A 17,694-nucleotide genomic window follows, 5' to 3' on the forward strand; every position below is an offset into this window, starting at 1 on the left:
GCGGAGCGTCCCTGGTGGGTCGGGGTGAGGCGCCGGCGGAGCGTCCCTGGTGGGTCGGGGTGAGGAGTCGGCGGAGCGTCCCTGGTGGGTCGGGGTGAGGCGCCAGCAGAGCGTCCCTGGTGGGTCCGGGGTGAGGCGCCGGCAGAGCGTCCCTGGTGGGTCCAGGGTGAGGCGCCGGCGGAGCGTCCCTAGTGCAGGCCGGCATGGCCACGGGGACAGCTCCCATCAGGCACTGGTTGGGATTTGGGGAATTCCCTCCAGCTCCCATGGGGTTTCTGAAAGGAATCGAGGAAAATTGTGGTAGCCTTTTCGGGCCGGGTGGGCCCCGCTCTCCAAAGGTAACACACACAACAGCCTGCGTCTGCCTGGTGACCTCTAGCAAGGTCTGGGCAACAGAACCCCTGAGTGGGAACTGCCGCACCTCGGTGAAGAGCCATAGAGGAGGCTGGTGGGGGCACCAAAGCCCAGCTCACCGCTCTCCCTCCTCTCCTGTCCCCAGCGGGGGACTGAGCTAAGCCACCTGCCCAGGGCTGCACTGTCCAAGCTTGCCGTGCCCCACACCGACTGGCTTGAGCCCACTGGGCACCTGGGCATGGCCAGGCTGAGGGGGAGTTGATGCCGCCTTTTGCCCCTCCATGCCAGGTGCCGGGGTCTCCGTGGGCAACACGGGAGCAGGGGGACTGTGGGCTGTGCCGGCTCTTGGCAGCTCCTGGTGGAGGGTACGGGCTGCTTCCAGAACGTTCCGGAGTTAGGGCCACATCAATATTCCGCCCAGAGCAGCAGGTCGGGGCTGCTCCACCAAGCTCAGTTTTGTTTCCTGGGGTTTTCTGGGGGTGATGGAGTCTCACTCCATCACCTAGGCTGGAGTGTAGTGGCGCAGCCTCAGCTCACTGCAGCCTCCATCTACCAGGTTCAAGCGATTCTCCCACCTCAGGCTCCTGAGTAGCTGGGATTACAGGCACCCACCACCATGGGCGGCTAATTTTTGTATTTTTGTAGAGATGGGGTTTCACCATGTTGGTCAGGCTGGTCTTGAACTCCTGACCTCAGGTGATCCTCCTGCCTCAGCCTCCCAAAGTGCTGGGATTTACAGGCGTGAGTAATCCCAGCCTCCCAAGCCCAATTTTGGGGGGAGGTTTTGAGACTCCGTCATGGAGGGAGATCCCCTCATGGAGGCCACTGCCAGGGTCCCTGCTAGCGTCTGGGCTGGGCAGGGAGGGTCCCTGAGCTCAGCTCCACCCCATGGTCCTCAGGGGCACCCACCTGGCTGAGCAGAGACAGATGCAGGCATGGGCCTTCTGCTACCGCCCTTCTGCCCCCACAGCCTCAGGCTGGGCCGGCGGGGACTGATGCAGGAAGGAAAGAGGGTAAAGCTCCGGCTCGGATCTGCAGCCGTCCGGGCACCTGAACACACAGACCCCTGGACCTCCCACTGCCCCTGGCCTGGGGTGCAGTCTGACCCTCTGACCCCACTGCTCTGCCTCAGGTGGCAAGGAAGTGTGCTCCAGGGGCCTCTCCTTCAGCCTTGGGCTCCAGGGGCAGCAGGAACCGCGTCCGCTGCCTCTCTTTGTCTGTGCTCAGGCCGGCAAGCGCTGTAAAGACCCCAGGATGTCCGGGACGCCTGGGGAGGCATGTTAATGAGCTGTTCAGAATCGGCTGCTGCATTTTCTTGAGAAAACAGGAAGTTGGGTAGCTGGGAGGAAACCCCTGCTGGAGCCCTGGGCAGCCGGGTGCTGGGGAGCGCCCCTGAGGACCTAGGCCAGGCGCAGAGGGGCCCAAGCCCTGCATGGAGAAGGGTGTCCAGGGTGGGAGGCAGAAGGGCGGACTTTGGCCTGGCTGAGTGGATGGGATGGGGGGCTACAGAGACTGAGCAGGTGGGGGCCGCCCTGTCCCATGTCCGCCCTGCCTCTTTGCTGGCTACTGGCAGCTCCAGGCTGCTGATGCCACTGTGCCTCTCACACCCTGTAGCCTCCAGGGTGCCCCTGCTGTGGCAAGCAGGAGCACCAGGCCCAGGGGGGCTGCAGGCAGAGCAGGCCTGGGAGGGGCTAAGGCCAGAGTTGCACTTCCGTTGGGGGCCAGCAAGTGTCCAGGCCCGAGAGGGCAGCGCTAGCCTCCCAGGACCAAGGCATTGAGGGAGGGAGCATCTGGGTCTCAGAGACTGCAAACAGCCGGCGGGGAGTTCGGCCTGGAGGGTACCCTAGGCCCTGGCTGCAGCCCCAGGCAGCGACCTGCCACCTATGGCAACCCCTCTGTGTGGGGGCAGGATGTGGGAAAGGGGCGGGTGAGCTGCCTTGGCCCACGGACTGCGCGGCCGGGGGCCCTGCAGATACATGCCTCTGTGTGTGTACATATCCCACAGATGCTGGGTGGCGCACGGTGAGAAGAGAACCATGCATTCCCCCTGCCCGCCCCAGCCTGGGAGCAGAGCATATGCTGGCAGCCACACCAGAACCCGAACCCCCGGTGCAGGGCTGGCAGGGGAGAGGGTGCTGGTCTGTGCAGAGCCCCATGTGTATGGGCCACATGCCGCATCAGGTGGGAGCCCAGGTAGGAGGGAGGTGCGTCAGGGCTGGGGACCCTGCTGGGCCCTAGCAGGGAGCCCTTGGGCAGGTGACAGAGAGCTGTTGGGAGAGGGGCCCCCCTGTGCACAAGGGTCCCGCAGGGCCAGCGTGATGGGGCCAGGAGGGTAAGAAAGGGGACTCTGGGAAGCTGAGATGTCTACATTTGAACCTGGCCTTCCAGGTTCCAGGTAGGGTGGGAGAATGGAGTTTGCTTTGCACAAGTGCCTCAGCCGGCTGGTGGCCCAATGCCTGCAGCCCAGGGTCCCACGTGCACACCTGCCCCCTTGGCTCTGGAGTCCCGAGAGGTGCTCAGAGCCTGGAGGGCCAGGGCCCCAGGCCACATGTCCATGATGACCATGTGCTCTAGAAAGTTCTTCCTAGGGCTGGGCAGGCACAGGCCACGTTCCCACCACCCACTCCAACAGCACTGCAGCCTCAGTGCTCCCAGCTGAACCCTGGGAGCTTGGCCTGAGTGGGCAGCTGGGAACACCACTGGTCGGCCACCCCACACACTGGCTGCCCCATCCCTACCCCAGAGGTGAAGGGAGGCCCATCCTCAGGGCCAAAGAGGTGGGCACGGGCAAAACAATGGAGGCCGGGCCCAGGGACCACGCAGGCCCAGCTCCATGCAACTGCAGACCCCGGCCCCTGCCCCCGAGGCCACAGTGCAGGGCTGGGCTGGCTATGACCCATCTGGACACCAGAGGACTGCTGGCCATCACCAGCCAGCAGAGAGCGGCACGCTCAGGCTGACGCAGCGGGCGAGATCGGAGAGATCGGCCTTTCGCCCTGGAGCTGCCCACGGGGCCTGGCTCTGGGCTCGGTCACAGGATCTGAGGCTCACAGCCTCCACTGTCCCCCAGCTCCGGCCAGAACTGGCCACCTCCCTGGAGAGCGCCTGCCGCCGGGCTGACTTTCCATTTTCTTCTTCCTTCTGCTATTTTGGTGCCGTTCCCGGAGGGAAAGCCCACTCAACATGCAGGGTTCCCAGAGCAAGGCTGGGGTGCTCTCTGGGTGGCGCGGTGGGCAGACAGCAGGGAGGGAGCATTGGCACTCGTGACTGAGCCCAAATCTGGGCCAGGGACCTGGCCAGGGGTCTGTGGCCACCGCCGGCCCACCACTCAGCGGGGACCCCGAGCGGTGGGACTCATGGGTGCTGGGGTTGCTGGTGCCGGCTTTCTGGTAGCATCTGCCCACGCGTGCCCCTGAGTCAGGCAGGGAGGGGCTCCCCTCGAGCAAGGATGGCCCACCGGCCCACCCACAGGAGCCCCAGGGGCCGTAGGTCTCAAGTAGAGGGCGGGGCCGTGCCCTCTGGGGCAGGGTGGGGATGGGGGAACATTCCCAGTGCCGTCTACCATGGGAAAATATTTTATCAAAGAAGCTCGAGCTTAAAAAAAAACCCTCACCATGAACCCCTGACATGGCCAGGCATACCGTCTATTTTTACTGTCCCCAGTCCCCACCCCCTTAGCATGGTTGGGGAGCGGGCTGCAGCCCCCACGGGGACACATCCTGAAACAGTGGCGTCAGCCCCTCGGAAGCGGGCATCCCAGGAGGCTGTGGTGACCCTGCCTCCAAGGGCTCCTGGGCAGAGCTGGCCATTGTAGGGGGGGTGAGGGGGGTGCGGCAGCCAGGTCCCAGCTCATGGGCGCCTGGGAAGCACTGTAGTGCTGGGCAGGGACCCTGGGGAGGGTGGTCCAAGAGGGGGTTCTCGAGGGAGGGGACGGAGTGGGCTGCAGCGCGGCTGCCCCCAAGCACTCACACTCGGCACCTGGAGCCTGCCCTGACGGGCTTCAGAGCCTAGACCCAAGATCCATCCTGGGGGCCCCAGTGCTGCCCACTCCTGCCATGGGCCTGGAGACCCTCCCATTCTCTGTGCTCAGTTGATGGACAGAGGGACAGACAGGAAGAGGTGCAGCAGCCACAGACCCCCACCCCTCCCAGACTCCGTCCGCCTCAGCCTAGACCCCATTCCCACGCTCGGCACCCCCATGTCACACAGGCACGCAGGGTACGGAAGGACCTCCTCCCTGCTCACAAGGTGGCGGGAGGGGGCCAGCCCCAGAGCTCCGGAGGAAGACGGGCCCTCCAGCCAGGGCATGGAACTGCAGGGCAAGTTTCAGTAGCTGGTGGGCCTAGCACGACCCCCAGGCTGGGGACAAAGAGGGGGTGATGGCACCTGAGGCAACTTAGTGTAGCCCCCAGGGCTGACAGGAGGGTGGTCAGCCAGGAGCCCAGCTGGTTCCCCCAGGAGGCCACCCACACCACCTCCCCATAGCCTTGTGGGCTGGGGACCCTCCAGAAGGCCCCAGTGCCCCTCGTCCCTCCCTTTCTTAGCAGCCTTCCAGAAAAGCCGTGGGTCTCAGTCAGAGCCCAGCCTGGGTTCCCAAGAGATGGCCCCTGGGGATGGAGGACCTGGACCCACCGGCCTGTGGACCACAGGTTCCTGAGGCAGTGCCTGAGGACTAGAGGGCCATGCAGCACACCCAGGCCCCACCGCCCCTCCTCAGGTGGCCCCTGGGCCTGGCTCCTGCAGCCCCACTCTCCACTCAGCCTGGATGGATGGGGTGGGCAGGCTGGCCTCGGAGTGTTAGGGTGCACACAGGAGGGACCGGCCATGGCCAGGTTCAAGGAAGGGAGTCCTGGGGAGATCCTTAGGGTGACAAGGTAGGGTCTGTGTCCGTTGGCCACATTTCTCCCACCCAACAGGAGAGGCCCTGGGCGGGCTGGCAGGTGCGCTCCTGGGGCTGCCTCCCCAGGCTGCAGCTACAGAGGCAGGGCTGCCTCTCCTGAGCCTCAGCCTCCTCACAGGCCAGCTGGGGTCTCCTGACCCTTCCCTTCCCATCCTTCCAGGCCCACCAGGCTCAGAGAATGACCTGGGCTGCCCTGTCAGGTTGAGCAGGAGAGCTGCCCCCTGCACCCCTGCACCTCATGACATGGGTTTGCTGAGGTGGGGAGAGGAGCTCAGCTCCCCAACTCCTCTGAAGATCCCACAACGTGCCCCTCCCACATAGAGCTCCCCTGGAAGGAACGGAGCAGGGTGGGCTGAGCGGGCCACTCCCCTTCCATCCAGGCTAGGCCTGTCACACCCAGGCCCCTGCGCAGGGCGTGGCTCCCAGGCTCTAGCAGCCCACGCGGCGGCTCCCACCGCGGCCTCCTCTTAGACTCAGCCCCCAGCGGCTCTGCCCTGCCCAGCCCGGGGCCCTCGCTCCACTCTGCTGTCCGCCGGCCGCTGCAGCCCGGAGCAGCCTGCATCTCCCCCTGGCCTGCCAGGCCCCAGCTTAGATGTCGCTTCCTCCAGGAAGTCCCCCAGTCGACGGCGGGACCATCACCGCTCCTGGAGAGAGTATTGGGGCCCTGTCTCCCGGACAGTGGGAGCTACGAGGGTCGGCCCAGGGCCGCTTGGGGCGGGTTCAGGGCCTGCCACCTGCTGCCGGGCCCGGCCCCATTGGTTAGAATGCGCACGCCCGGGGCGCGCAGGCTCACCCCCTTCTGTGGGCGGGGAGCTGAGTCCCCCAGCGACCCCGCGGTCCCTGGGAAGGAGGAGGTCTCGGCCCCCCCACACGCCCCTGCGACCCTGGACGGGCGGGCGGGCGGGGTCCCTCAGGCAGGCGCGGGAAGGCCGCGGGCGGGCGGCCGTTTGCTTTTGAATCTCCGCCGGGCGCCCTGAGTGGCCGTTTCAAAGGCCGGCCGCGGGGGCGGGGGCCGTTCCCAGGCGCGCCCCGCCCTCCACCGCCCCTCCTCCCACTTTCCCACGCGGCCCGGCCCGGCGGGTTCTCACGGCCGCCGCCCCTCCCCCGTCTGGGAAAGCCAGCGCGCCGTGCCCCGCGGAGGCTGGGGGGGGCGGGGGAGGGGACGAGAGCTGGGGGGCAAGGGGGGAGGGGAAGCTCTGGAGCCCCGGGCAGGGGGAGAAGGGGGACTCTCCTTGGGAGGCTCAGAGACAGGAGGGGGCTACAGCGAGGGGGATGGGGAGGGTGGGGGGGCGCCCCGGAGCCCCTGGAGAGAGCCCGAGGCCCAGGGCACGGTGTTGGGAGTCTGCGTGGCCAGGCTTCTGTTTGGTTTGACCCAGGGCAGGTGGGAGCGCTGGGGTCTGGGCGGGGAGTGGAGTCTGGAACTCCCGACCGTTTTTATTCCTCCTGCAGGCCAGGGGATCTGACAAACAGGCGCTTGCTAAGGAGAATTTCAGAAAACGATCATTTTTTTCATATAAAAACGTACCCTGCGCTTGATCTGAAATTCCTGCTCCGGGGCTTTGTGTCCTGCACACCCTCCCCCGGGGTGTGCGCTAACCATCCCATGTGAGTGGGAGACCTAGTGCCAGGCCCTGTGGCTCACCCCCCAGCCCTCCTGGACGGGTCAACCAGGGGCCCCCAAGTGTGCTGGAACAAGGGTCACATCCTGAGGGGTGCCGGACGCCTCAGGCTGGGGCCACAGGCTTCAGAGCTGCCAGTGGGTCAGGGCTCACACGCGTGGTCTTTTGGGCGGTGGGGGTGCAGGCTGGGAGGAGGTGGGCAAAGACAGCCAAGCCCCAGGCCTGGATACCAGGTCGGGGGGCACAGAGTGGGGTGGCCTTCCTTCAGGGCCTAGGCCTGAAAGCCCGGTCGGGGGGTGCCCAGGGAAAGGCTGGGGCCCCTCACAGGAACCTGGTCTGGGGTGACCTGTGCAGAGGGGTGCTGGGCCAAGGAACGCAAGGTGCCAGATGGGGACCCCACTGCCAGGCGCCAGCCCCCACCCCGCTAAGCAAGCCTTGGGGGCAGCCCGGTGGGCCAGGCAGGGCCGGTGGCTCCAGGCGGCACATTCTGAGGCAGCTGCAGGAAGTAGAGACCCTGCCACAGGCGGCCACATGTCCTCCGTGTCCACACAGTGACACAGGCAGTAACACGCTTCCTGGTTCACACCCTGACACCCAGCCGTATGCAGACGCCCCATCCCTGGTGCTTATGAGAGACGTCTCCAAGCACACGAGGGGCTGCCTGTCGCGCACGTGGGCCTAGACCCGGCCCCTGGAGACTCACGGGCCCTTTCACTCCTCTCCCACACTCAGGGCCCTGACTTTTGGGGGTTCTGGGGTGAGGGCTGTGGGCCCAGTTGTCCCGACCCCCGGGGACCCTCTCACCGCCGACACTGCCCGAGGCCCATCCCCCACGCTGTCTGTGGAGACATTGTCCTGGCCACACAAAGGGGACGGGGCAGTGGCTGGGTGGGGGAGGGGCTGGGGCTCGTGGGAACTGCCCTTCCAGGGCCCTGGGGGCGGGGGGGGCAAGGGGGCAGGGGCGAGGCCTCTCCAGGGCTGCCATCCTCAGTCGCAGGCTCCAGACACTCCCGGGACATGAGGGCGGGGATCACTGAGGGGGTGGCTACCAGCTCGCTTCAAGGGGATGGACTGGGTTTTAAAAGCTTCCCAAAAGACGGCCGCTATCCCCGGCTGCACACACCTCCCCAGGGGCCTGGGGCTCGGCCTTCCGTCCACCCCAGCGCTGTCTCCAGTGGAAAGTCAGTGCCGGGGCTGGCCAGGTTCTTTTGGCAAGTGCACAGCTCCCTTTTCTCTGAGGAGGCTCACAGGGCCACAGCAGGGGACAGTGTCGGGTCACCTTTGGGGCGGGCAGCCCAGGGCTGCAAGGCACTCTGGGGACAGCGTGGGAAGATGAGGTGTGGGCCAGACCCAGGCCTCAGCGGGCAGGTTGGCGCCTGATTGTTTCCTCCTGGGTCGCTGGCTCGCCCTGTCCAGCAAGGTGTCAGGCCCACACCCCAGGCCCCACCATCTGTTGGGCAGCTCTAGGGGAGGTCAGAGTGCACGGCTGACCTGGGAGCCTCAGGACCCGCCCAGGGGCTTGCCAGGGACCAAATGTGCAACGTCCACCCTGGGATGGCACACTGGCGACCCCCACCAGCACCCCTCTTCCCGTCGTGGGGATCTCAGCACACAGCCCTTGCCATGCAGAGGCCTGTCCAGGGAAGGTGCTGGGTGCCCTTCCGTGTGGCAGGTAGTGGGACGGAGTGAGATTTTATCTTTGCTCTTTCATGCTTTGCCATTTTTCCAGTTCTAAATGAGCAGAAATGTCCTGTTGCTCCAGAGTGTGCTCCTGCACCCCCAACGCCCTGCCTGGTGGCCTTAGGCCTTGACTCCTCCTGGACCTGCCTGCAGGGTTGGAAATCCCAGGTTGGCATCTCCTGCAGGAGTTCCACCCAGGCCAGGCCCCAGCCCGACAGACCCCACCTCCCACATCCACCATGGGGCCCAGAGGGAGGAGTGCAGGAAACAGGCCGGGGCTGAGGTTACAACAAGCTTGCTCTTTGCTCAGAAACAGCAGGCCCCAAAGAGGCCCCTGCCACCCTCACCCCCTCACCTCACCTACTCAGGGGGTCAGTGTCTAGCTGGGCTTGGGCACAGAGCAGAAACCCCTCAGGTCAGATCACCCGAGGGACCGGGGCTCATTCCCAGCCTGGTGGTAGAACCTGAGCTCCACTGGGCCGGGAGAGCAGGGGCTGTGGGAGTCCCCAGGGTAGCCAGCATGCAGGAGGGATGCTCAGGTCACCTCGGCCCAGGCCCAGCAGACATCCGGCCCGGTCTCTTGGAGGAGCAGAGCTCCCTTCCCAGGCTCCCAACCCAACAGGCCACTGCCTGCTGCCCTACACCCCAGGACATGGGTTCCCCACGTGCTCCGGCCCTGGCAGGTCCCAGGGCTCATGTCTTGCCTGCCTCTTTCCCTCAAGCCCCCCACTTGTCAAGACCCAAGACCTCAGGGCTGTGTGGGGTCCCAGGGTGTTGTGTGCAGGGGCTATGTGCAGCTGCCCAGCCCTGTCTGCCTGGGAGCGCCCAGTCCTCCCTCACCACATCTGTGCACCAGCCACCTATTGCTTGGGAGGCATAGGCTGGCACACCTGCTGGCCTGCAGCCTGGGGCAGTGGGTGTGACCCCTGCACCCAAGTGGGCACCAGGTCAGGTGGGCACCAGGTCAGGTGGGCACACAGACACTGCTGAAGGCACCTTCTGCAGCCCAGCTCTGGCTTTTTCAGCTGTGGTCACTCCCTTGGTAGTGGGGCTGGGAATTGGGCCCACGCGTGGCTGTGGCTCCCAGCTTTGATGCTCAGAGCCCCCAGACACCCTGGGAACAGACCCCTCAAGCCCTCCTAGCTGCCCACCCCACCCCTAACACATCTTGGCCTCTGCCTTGGTCCTGGGTGCGCGTCCCCGGACGGCCAGCTCTGGGGCAGTGGCTGACCAGCTCTTTCCCTCACTCCTCCTTGGGCCTGGAGAGAAGAGGGCCCTGGAGGGTGGACGTCCACTCAGACCCACCTGGCTGTGGGTCCATGGGCCTCAGCATTCCCAGGACAGCCTGGCTGGTGGCCCGGCCCCCAGGAGGCAGCCACACGCCCACGGGCTCATGGCCCGGCCCGCACGGTCCCGGGCGGAAGTGCCCTGTGTCAGGGCTGGTACAATGCTGTTGGCACCCAGTGGCTGAGGAGCGTGGGAACCAGGCACACGGGGGATCCTGGGCAGGTAGCTGGGAGCCTTCCCAGCCAGTCCTGCCCCCCATTCGCCTGGGCCCTCCCACCCCTCCCTCCCAATGAGGTTCTGGGGGCGGCGGCTGCCTGCCCTTGGGCTCAGACTGGGGGGAGGGGGTGGAGGTGTGCAGGCACCCCGCTGTGCTGCTCTGGGCCCCCAGCTTTGGCTTCTGCTCAGGGTCCCTGTCAGGCCCTACTCGTCTCTGCCCAGATCCGATGGCACCCTGGAGTGGGCGTCTGTGTGTCCCATGCTGATGGAGGGAGGTGGCATGAGAACCCTGGCATGGGGTCGTGGCCCGCCAAGTGCCCTGTGACTGAGGAAGCCCTCAGAAGCCCCTTTTCTTCAAAATGGGAGGGCAGAGGCTCTCAGACCCCGAGTGCTGGGGGACAGGTCTCAGGGTATCAGGCAGGTGGTCTCAGGTGGACGATCACCGTCTGAAGGCCAGACGTGTGCTGGGCCACCAGCCCCGCTCACAAGGGCAGAGCCACAGCCTCCCTCAGCCCATGGTGGCCACCTGCCCAGGGCAGTCAGTCCAGCAAGGGCTGCTGGCCCTGGAGTGGACAGATGGACAGGGAGACCCTCAGTGCCAGGTCCCCCTGTGGCTGGGGAGCCCAGGGCCAAGGGCGGGCGCAGCAAGCGGGCCCAGAACCGGCTTTTCCAGCCCTGGCCGGGGCAGGGCCTCCCAGGGCCTTGTGGGTGACAACAAGGCCCACAGCGGGCAGCAGCCGTGGGAAACCCAGCACCAGTGGTTCCCGAGGGTTGGGCCAGGCCCTCACTGACGGCACCCGGTGACTCAGCACGAGCTGGCTGGCCACGCCCAGGCGTGCGCACCTGGCCCAGGTCCTGGGAAGGCCCCAGACCCCATGTGGAGGACTTGGGGGCGTGGTGAGCCCATCCCGCCCTGCTGCACCCTTGCTGCCCCTCCCACACCCACTGGCACTGTCCCTGCAGGTGGCCTGCACAGTGCAGAGTGGGACTCTGTGGAGGGCAGACCACCTGCTTGTTTTCAGCCCTTCCCAGCCAGACCTACGGCCAGGGCTCTCCACCTGCACACCTGCCCAGGAAGCCCGCTGGACCCAGATCTGGGCTGGGCCCAGAGACCGGGGCACAGGACCTGCCATCATGGCACAAGGAGCTTCCTGGTGGAGAGATGGGAGCTAGGGGAAGAGGAAGGGAGGGTCCTGTCTCCCTAGCCCAGCCTGGGCCTCCTAGCAGAAGAGCCCCACCTGTCCACCACCTCCAGCCTCAGGCCTGTGAACTGGTGGGGGCTACAATGCTGGAAGCAGGTAGTGCAGCCTCCTACTGTCCAAAGGCCCAGGGGAAGAGAGCATGTGGGACAGGGCCAGTGCCCCCAACATGGCACACCCGGAGGCTCCAGGGGCCTCGAGGCCACCTGCCTGCGGCAGCCATGTCATCCGGGGCTCACCCAAAGCTCCTGCATGGGGAGGGGTCCTGGAATAGCCATGTGACCATGGATCTTGGCCTCCTCTTCCCTGCTCCCCTGTACAGGTGGCCTGGGAGCCCCACCTCCTCCCCAGGGTGCTCTGACATCAGAAGGGCTGTGACGGGAAGGCCCACACCTTCACAGGACCTGCGGGTGCCTGCCTGGGACCTGGCTCTCAGTGGGCACCCAGCCCCCTCCTGGTGTTGCCTGGGGAGTCCTGGGGATTCGACCCGTCTCCTTGTCCAGGAAGTGACCACTGGGAAGGCGGTGCACCCCCCTCCAAGTCATGACTCGGGGTGTAAGCTGGTCCCGGCCTCCCTGCCCCCGCCCCCAGCACCACAGTAAGCCTGGCAGGTTGGTCATACTCAGAAACCACCCAGAGGGGCTGGGTGTGGCACACACCTGGAATCCTAGCACTTTGGGAAAGCCAGGAGGGTGGATCACTTGAGCCCAGGAGTTCAAGACCAGCCTGGGCAACATAGTGAGACCTCATCTCTACAAAACATACAAAAGTTAGCTGAGTGTGGTGGTGTGCTACTCAGGAGGCTGATGTGGGAGGCTCATTTGAGCCCCGGGGTTTCTGGCTGCAGTGAGCTGTGATTGTGCCACTACACTCCAGCCTGGGTGACAGTGAGACCCCATCTCAAAAAAAAAAAAAATGCAGCCACGGGGGCCCGTTGTGTGCCCTGGACAAGGCACAAAGTGGTTTTGCTCTAGCCCCCCGCCACTTTCAGAGCCACACCCGCCCCAGGGCAGTGGCAGGCACAGGTATCACAGAGAAATGTGGATGCGGAAATGGACAGGTCAAGGGTTGGGGCACACTGACCCTTTAAGGCTGGACTATGTGTCCAACACCCCAGCTGAGGTGGCCCAGAGGGGACCCAGGCCTGGTTCTGCCCTCGAGGGCTCTGGGATTGGAGAGCGTAGCTGGGCAGAGAGTTCCACAAGTTCTCAAAAAACAGAAGAGGCGGCCGGGCGCGGTGGCTCAAGCCTGTAATCCCAGCACTTTGGGAGGCCGAGACGGGTGGATCACGAGGTCAGGAGATCGAGACCATCCTGGCTAACACTGTGAAACCCCGTCTCTACTAAAAAATACAAAAAACTAGCCGGGCGAGGTGGTGGGCACCTGTAGTCCCAGCTACTCGGGAGGCTGAGGCAGGAGAATGGCGTGAACCCAGGAGGCGGAGCTTGCAGTGAGCTGAGATCCGGCCACTGTACTCCAGCCCGGGCGACAGAGTGAGACTCCGTCTCAAAAAAAAAAAAAAAAAAAAAAAAAAACAGAAGAGGCTTACCAGGGCCCCACGAGAAGCCAGTGCAGTCAGGGAGGGCTTCCAGGAGGTGGTGTGGCCTGAACCCCACAGGACTATGCATGGGGACAGGAGGGGACCCATTATCTGTCTCTGTGAAACCCCTTGGCCAGACCCAGAGCTTCGAGGAACAAGCACAGGGCTGGGGTAGGGGCACCTGGAGAAGCCCCGCATGGGCCTCAGCACCCCCTCTGGCCCCCAGGCCTGCAACTGTGACCAGTACCTGAAGGTCTCCAGGGACATGATGAAGCAGCTCGTGTGGCTCAGCGGCCACCAGGACGGGCCCAGGAGCTCAGGTGAGTGCGTCAGGGTCAGGCACTGGGTCTGTGGGGCCTGGGATGGATTGACCTGCTGGGGTAGCCAGGGAGGGGGGCCTGTCCTGTCCAGCACTGAGCTTCCTCAGATAAAGGTGGCGGCCAGGTGACAACAGGTGGGAAAAGCACAGCGAGGGTCAGGTGCCCACATGGCCTCTGCTCCCTTCTGTGCAGTGGCAGACCAGGAGATCAGGACACCAGGGCCCTCGGTGACCCTCTGGAGTGGTGTGCACCTCCTTCTCTCTGCTGGGCCCAGGCACACAGTGCACGCACACACACACACGTGCACCTACACCTGCACACAGCACTAGCTGGCCCCAGATGGCCACCCTCCCCAGGGAAGGCCCCAGCCCATTTCCCTGCCTGTGAAATGAGACAGAGGGCTTCTTTCTCTCCCTGTGGAGGGTGCAGGCCACCCAAGGACTTTGCAGTTTTAGATCTGCACAGGGGCTGGAACTATGCCCCACCGCCCCCCACTGTTAGAACTGCCGGCCCCCACCCTCGGGAGGGAGGCGCCCCAGGGAGGCAGTGGAGGGTGCTGCTCCTGGTCATCCTCACTCGGGGGCTGGCACGGGGACTAAGGGAATGGAGGTGGATAGAAAGGGGTCAGTCCAGGCCGAGCGCGGTGGCTCACATCTGTAATCACAGCACTTTGGGAGGCCGAGGCGGGCGGATCACGAGGTCAGGAGATCGAGACCATCCTGGCTGAAATAGTGAAACCCCGTCTCTACTAAAAATACAAAAAAATTAGCCAGGCGTGGTGGCAGGCGCCTGTAGTCCCTGCTACTCGGGAGGCTGAGGCAGGAGAATGGCATGAACCCGGGAGGCGGAGCTTGCAGTGAGCCGAGATCGCACCACTGACTCCAACTTGGCGACAGAGCGAGACTCTGTCTCAAAAACAAAAATAAAAACAAAAAAGGGTCAGTCCAAGTTCAGGGTAGGAGGACGAGGAGCGACGGTCACCCCAGGCGGCCAGCAGAGCACACCCCAGAGAGCGAGGCCGGAGGTAGCCTCCAACCTCAGGCCGCGACGCTCTCAAAGGCACACTCAGGCCAGAGCCCCGGCACAGGACGGCACACACACCGCCCCAGGGTGGTGGGTAACACCCGGATGGGCTGACAGGTGTCACAGGGACTGTAGAGTAAGAGCTGGGGCCAGCCAGGGAGGGGTGAGGCAGGGAGGCCAGATGAGGGTCATGGCCTCCTGGGCTTCAAGGAGGAGCTGGGGCTGGGGTGGGGGCCTCGTGCATTCATCCCCGGCTGCAGCTGATCCGGAGCCATCTGTATAGAAATGCTTGCTGAGCAAATTACGAGGGTCAACAGGAGCAGGGCAGACGCTTCTCCCACCTGCTGGCCAGTGCTCCCTCGGCCATCATGCACTCAGCCCTGCAGTGACCCCTGGGTGGATACTGGCCCTGCCTGCCCTGGGCTCTCACTGGGGACTGGGGGGGCCTCACAGGGCCTGCGTGAGCCGCTTCCCAGGGTCTCCAACAGACCCTGAGCCTGGCAGTCCCTGGGCCCTGCCCACCCGCCCGCCCTTGTGCTGGCTGATTTCGAAATTCACTCACTGGCAGTGGGTTTATCTGCTCATCGCTGCCCCCGCCCCCGCCCGCCGGTTCTCAGGCCCCCAAGAGCCCTAATCAGCAGATCTCGCGCCTAGAACATGTTTCCCAGGGACCTTTGAGCCCCAAGACCTTTCCGAGGTGTGAGTTCCCAGGGGAGGGGACCAGGCCGGTACCACAGCTCCTTGGCCCCCTGCCCTCTGCCATCTTCGAAGGCTGGGGTGTGCGTGAAGAGGCCGCACACCATGAGGTCACCGTGCTCAGCCGCATGGCTGCGTCGTGGACCCTGGTGCCTGCCAAGCCCCATCCCTAGGACCGTCCCAGACCAGTTCTCATCCTTGACTGACAGGTGACAAGGCCACCCAGAGCCAGGAGGTGCAGGAGCCAGGTGAGCCCCGGGACCGCCCACCAAGGACACAGCTGCTTCTCCATGGCCCTGGCACCCGACTTGCCCCAGAATGGGGGACTTGGGTCCCGGCCGGACAGAGGGGGCTCTTGGGGGCCCTAGGGCCCACAAGGTGAGGGGTGGGGTCCCTCCATAGGAGAGGTAGGCACAGAGGAGGAAGTGGAGGAGGCAGGGTCAGCAGATAGGCCACTTCTGTCTGTCCAGGACCAGCCCCAGAGGCAGCCCCTGGGGGCTGCACCTATGACCGTCCCTGCCGCTGGCTGCAGGCTGCTGACCTGCGGGCCGAGACACCGGACACGCTGACCAATGGCACCCGGCTGCAGCTGGCAGGGGTCCCGGTGGGCGTGCTGAGGACACCCAGCCTGCGGCACTTCTACTGCTGCACACGCTGTGGAAAGGTCTTCTGGGATGGCTCCCACCTGGATCGTGTTGCCACCCACTTCCGAGACGTCCTGGAGAGCGTCCCCAGCCCCTGTGAGCCGAGCCCAGCCCCCAGCCCGGCCAGCAGCCCCTTCTGAGGACAACCAGACAATAAACATGGAAAGTGCCCGACTGCTGGGCCCACGGCCGTGGACTTGCTCACGTGTTTCATGCTCGCCCCCACAAACCCCTCGTGGGCCCCTCTTTGTGCCAGCAAGCGCCGGGAACACCGAGGCGGGGTCCCAACCTGAGCAGCTGTCGGGAGAAGACGAGGGTTTCCAGATGGTCAGGATGCTGGGACCTCTAGCCCGGTGGGACCCACGAGGTCTCTCCATCACCCCTGTCAGGGCTGTGTGGTCCCTGTGGGAGAGCGGCAGCCACAGCCCCACTAGAGGCACCTGGGCAGCCAGCCACAGCCAGGGCTCTGCATGCGTGGGCACCAACGTCTCCGTCCTCACAGCTGTCTGAACGTAGCTGCTGCTGCCCACCCTGAGGGTCCGAGGGTGCTCTGCCAGGTGGAGCAGGGAGGGAAGGGGGTCCCAGAGGTGGGAGAGGAGGACGAGCCCAGGGAGGGGTCATCCCAGGAATGTGCCCCCTCCCCTCACCCACATCCCTTTCCCCTGCTTCCTGCCTGGAAAGGAAATCAGCTCAGATTTGGCCGAGGAGTCGGGCGGAAGCCTCGGGCAGCAGGGTCCTGGGGGCTGGGGAGAAGCAGCCGCCTCTGCCCAGAGTAAGGAGCAGGCTTCGGGTGCGAAGGCCTTGGGCATCCCTGGACCGGCCCAGCCAGGACCTCCCTGTGGGTTCCCGGCCACACCAGGGCTGGCCACTGCCCCTGGGTACCCCTAGGGACTGCAGCCCAGCGCCTTCAGCCCCGAGCAACCCCAGCAGGGCTGTCGTTTCACAGATGGGGAGGGTGAGGCTGACACGGGGAGGGCCTGGCCTGTGTCAGAGCCAACTGTCCAGTTTTGACCTGCCCCCTTGACCTGCTGGGCAGCCGCAGGGCCTGAGCCTGTCAGGTGGGGGTATCAGGGTGAGCAGAGCAGGACCCCAGGAAAGGGTCAGGGCCTTCTGGGACTGCGATCTGCTTCTGGGAGGGGCACCCCAGCTCCACATCCTGTCCTGAGGAGGCAGCCCCTGACCGAACTCCTTCTGCCTGGCAGGGTTTAAGAGGGAGTTGCTGAGGGCACCCACCCTCCACCTGGCCTAGCTGCATCCTAGAGACACTGCTCCCAGCGCAGGCCTGAGTGCTGCTCTTGGCTCTCGGCAGAGGCAGGCAAAGCGGTGCAGAGGCCACAAGGAGACAGAAACCACGCATCCTCCGTCCCCCCTGGCTGGCTCTGCCTCTGCCCACCATGGCCCTGCTGCGCCATATGTTTCTCGCCTCCACACATCCCTCACTACCCAGCACAGGCTCGGCCTGGTTCTGCAGCGTCCATCCCAGGCCCAGGCTTTGGTGGGGGTGAGGCTTTCTGCCCAGTCCCCACCCTGGGCCAGGTGCTGGAATCCAGCCTCGGTCACTGGCGGTCAGCACCCATCAGGCTGCTTCCTGGGCTAGGGGATAGACACCAGGCTGACTGGGTGGCTGAGGCTGCCAGTGCCAGGCCATGCCCTGAGCGGCCATCCTGGTGGGCAGGAGCCACCGGTTGCAGGGATTGTCTGTGGCAGTTCCTGCCCAGGCGTCCTTCCTCCGCTGCGGCCTGTGCTGGCCCGGGCTGAGTGTTTGTTATTTGATCTCGATCCTCTCAGCCCTTCTACCAGGTGTCTGGGCTGCTGGGAAGAAACACTCTTCTCTTTCCCACGCTCCCGACACATTTTAATGAATTAGCTGGAAGCCCCGCCCCCACTGCCCGCCACCCTCCCTCCCTGCTTAGTGCCTTTAAGGTGGCCGCAGGCCTCGGCCCAGCTCTGGCCAGCTGCCCCTTCTGCGCTGTCCTCCCTAGGCCCTCCCAGGCGGGCTGGCCGCCCCGCACAGACCTCCCTCCCCATGTTGCCGACTGCTCTGAGCCTCCAGGGAAGGGAAGGAAAGCAAGGGGGTGCCTGCAGGGAGAAGGGGCCCCACTGTTGCCTTCTGGGGGGGGTGGGTTACAGGCAGGGCACCCCCGGGCCAGTATCCTCAGGACAGGCAGGGGAGGAAGGACAGGGCCCAGCTGCACAGTCGGAGCTGAGCCCTGTTG

General features: G+C 65.1%; 1 protein-coding gene across 9 annotated transcripts in view; it reads left to right on the forward strand.

Moving 5' to 3' along the window:
- EXD3 (exonuclease 3'-5' domain containing 3) overlaps positions 1-15,674 on the forward strand; it is a 116,353-nt gene extending 100,679 nt beyond the window's left edge. For 6 of the 9 annotated variants that reach the window (XM_026457501.1, XM_026457502.1, XM_023227625.2 and 3 more), the window contains 3 exons: positions 13,022-13,115; positions 15,044-15,082; positions 15,305-15,674. In XM_026457501.1, coding sequence (XP_026313286.1) covers positions 13,022-13,115; positions 15,044-15,082; positions 15,305-15,618 — 447 coding nt within the window. In that variant the 3' untranslated portion in view covers positions 15,619-15,674. Of the gene's footprint in view, positions 1-11,577; positions 11,867-13,021; positions 13,116-15,043; positions 15,213-15,304 lie in introns of all 9 variants that reach the window. The other 3 variants (XR_002734816.2, XM_023227623.3, XM_023227620.2) reach the window with 3 other exon arrangements.
- The last annotated feature ends 2,020 nt before the right edge of the window (positions 15,675-17,694 follow it).

Source organism: Piliocolobus tephrosceles, chromosome 14, assembly GCF_002776525.5.
Source record: "Piliocolobus tephrosceles isolate RC106 chromosome 14, ASM277652v3, whole genome shotgun sequence".
NCBI classification, from domain to species: domain Eukaryota; kingdom Metazoa; phylum Chordata; class Mammalia; order Primates; family Cercopithecidae; genus Piliocolobus; species Piliocolobus tephrosceles.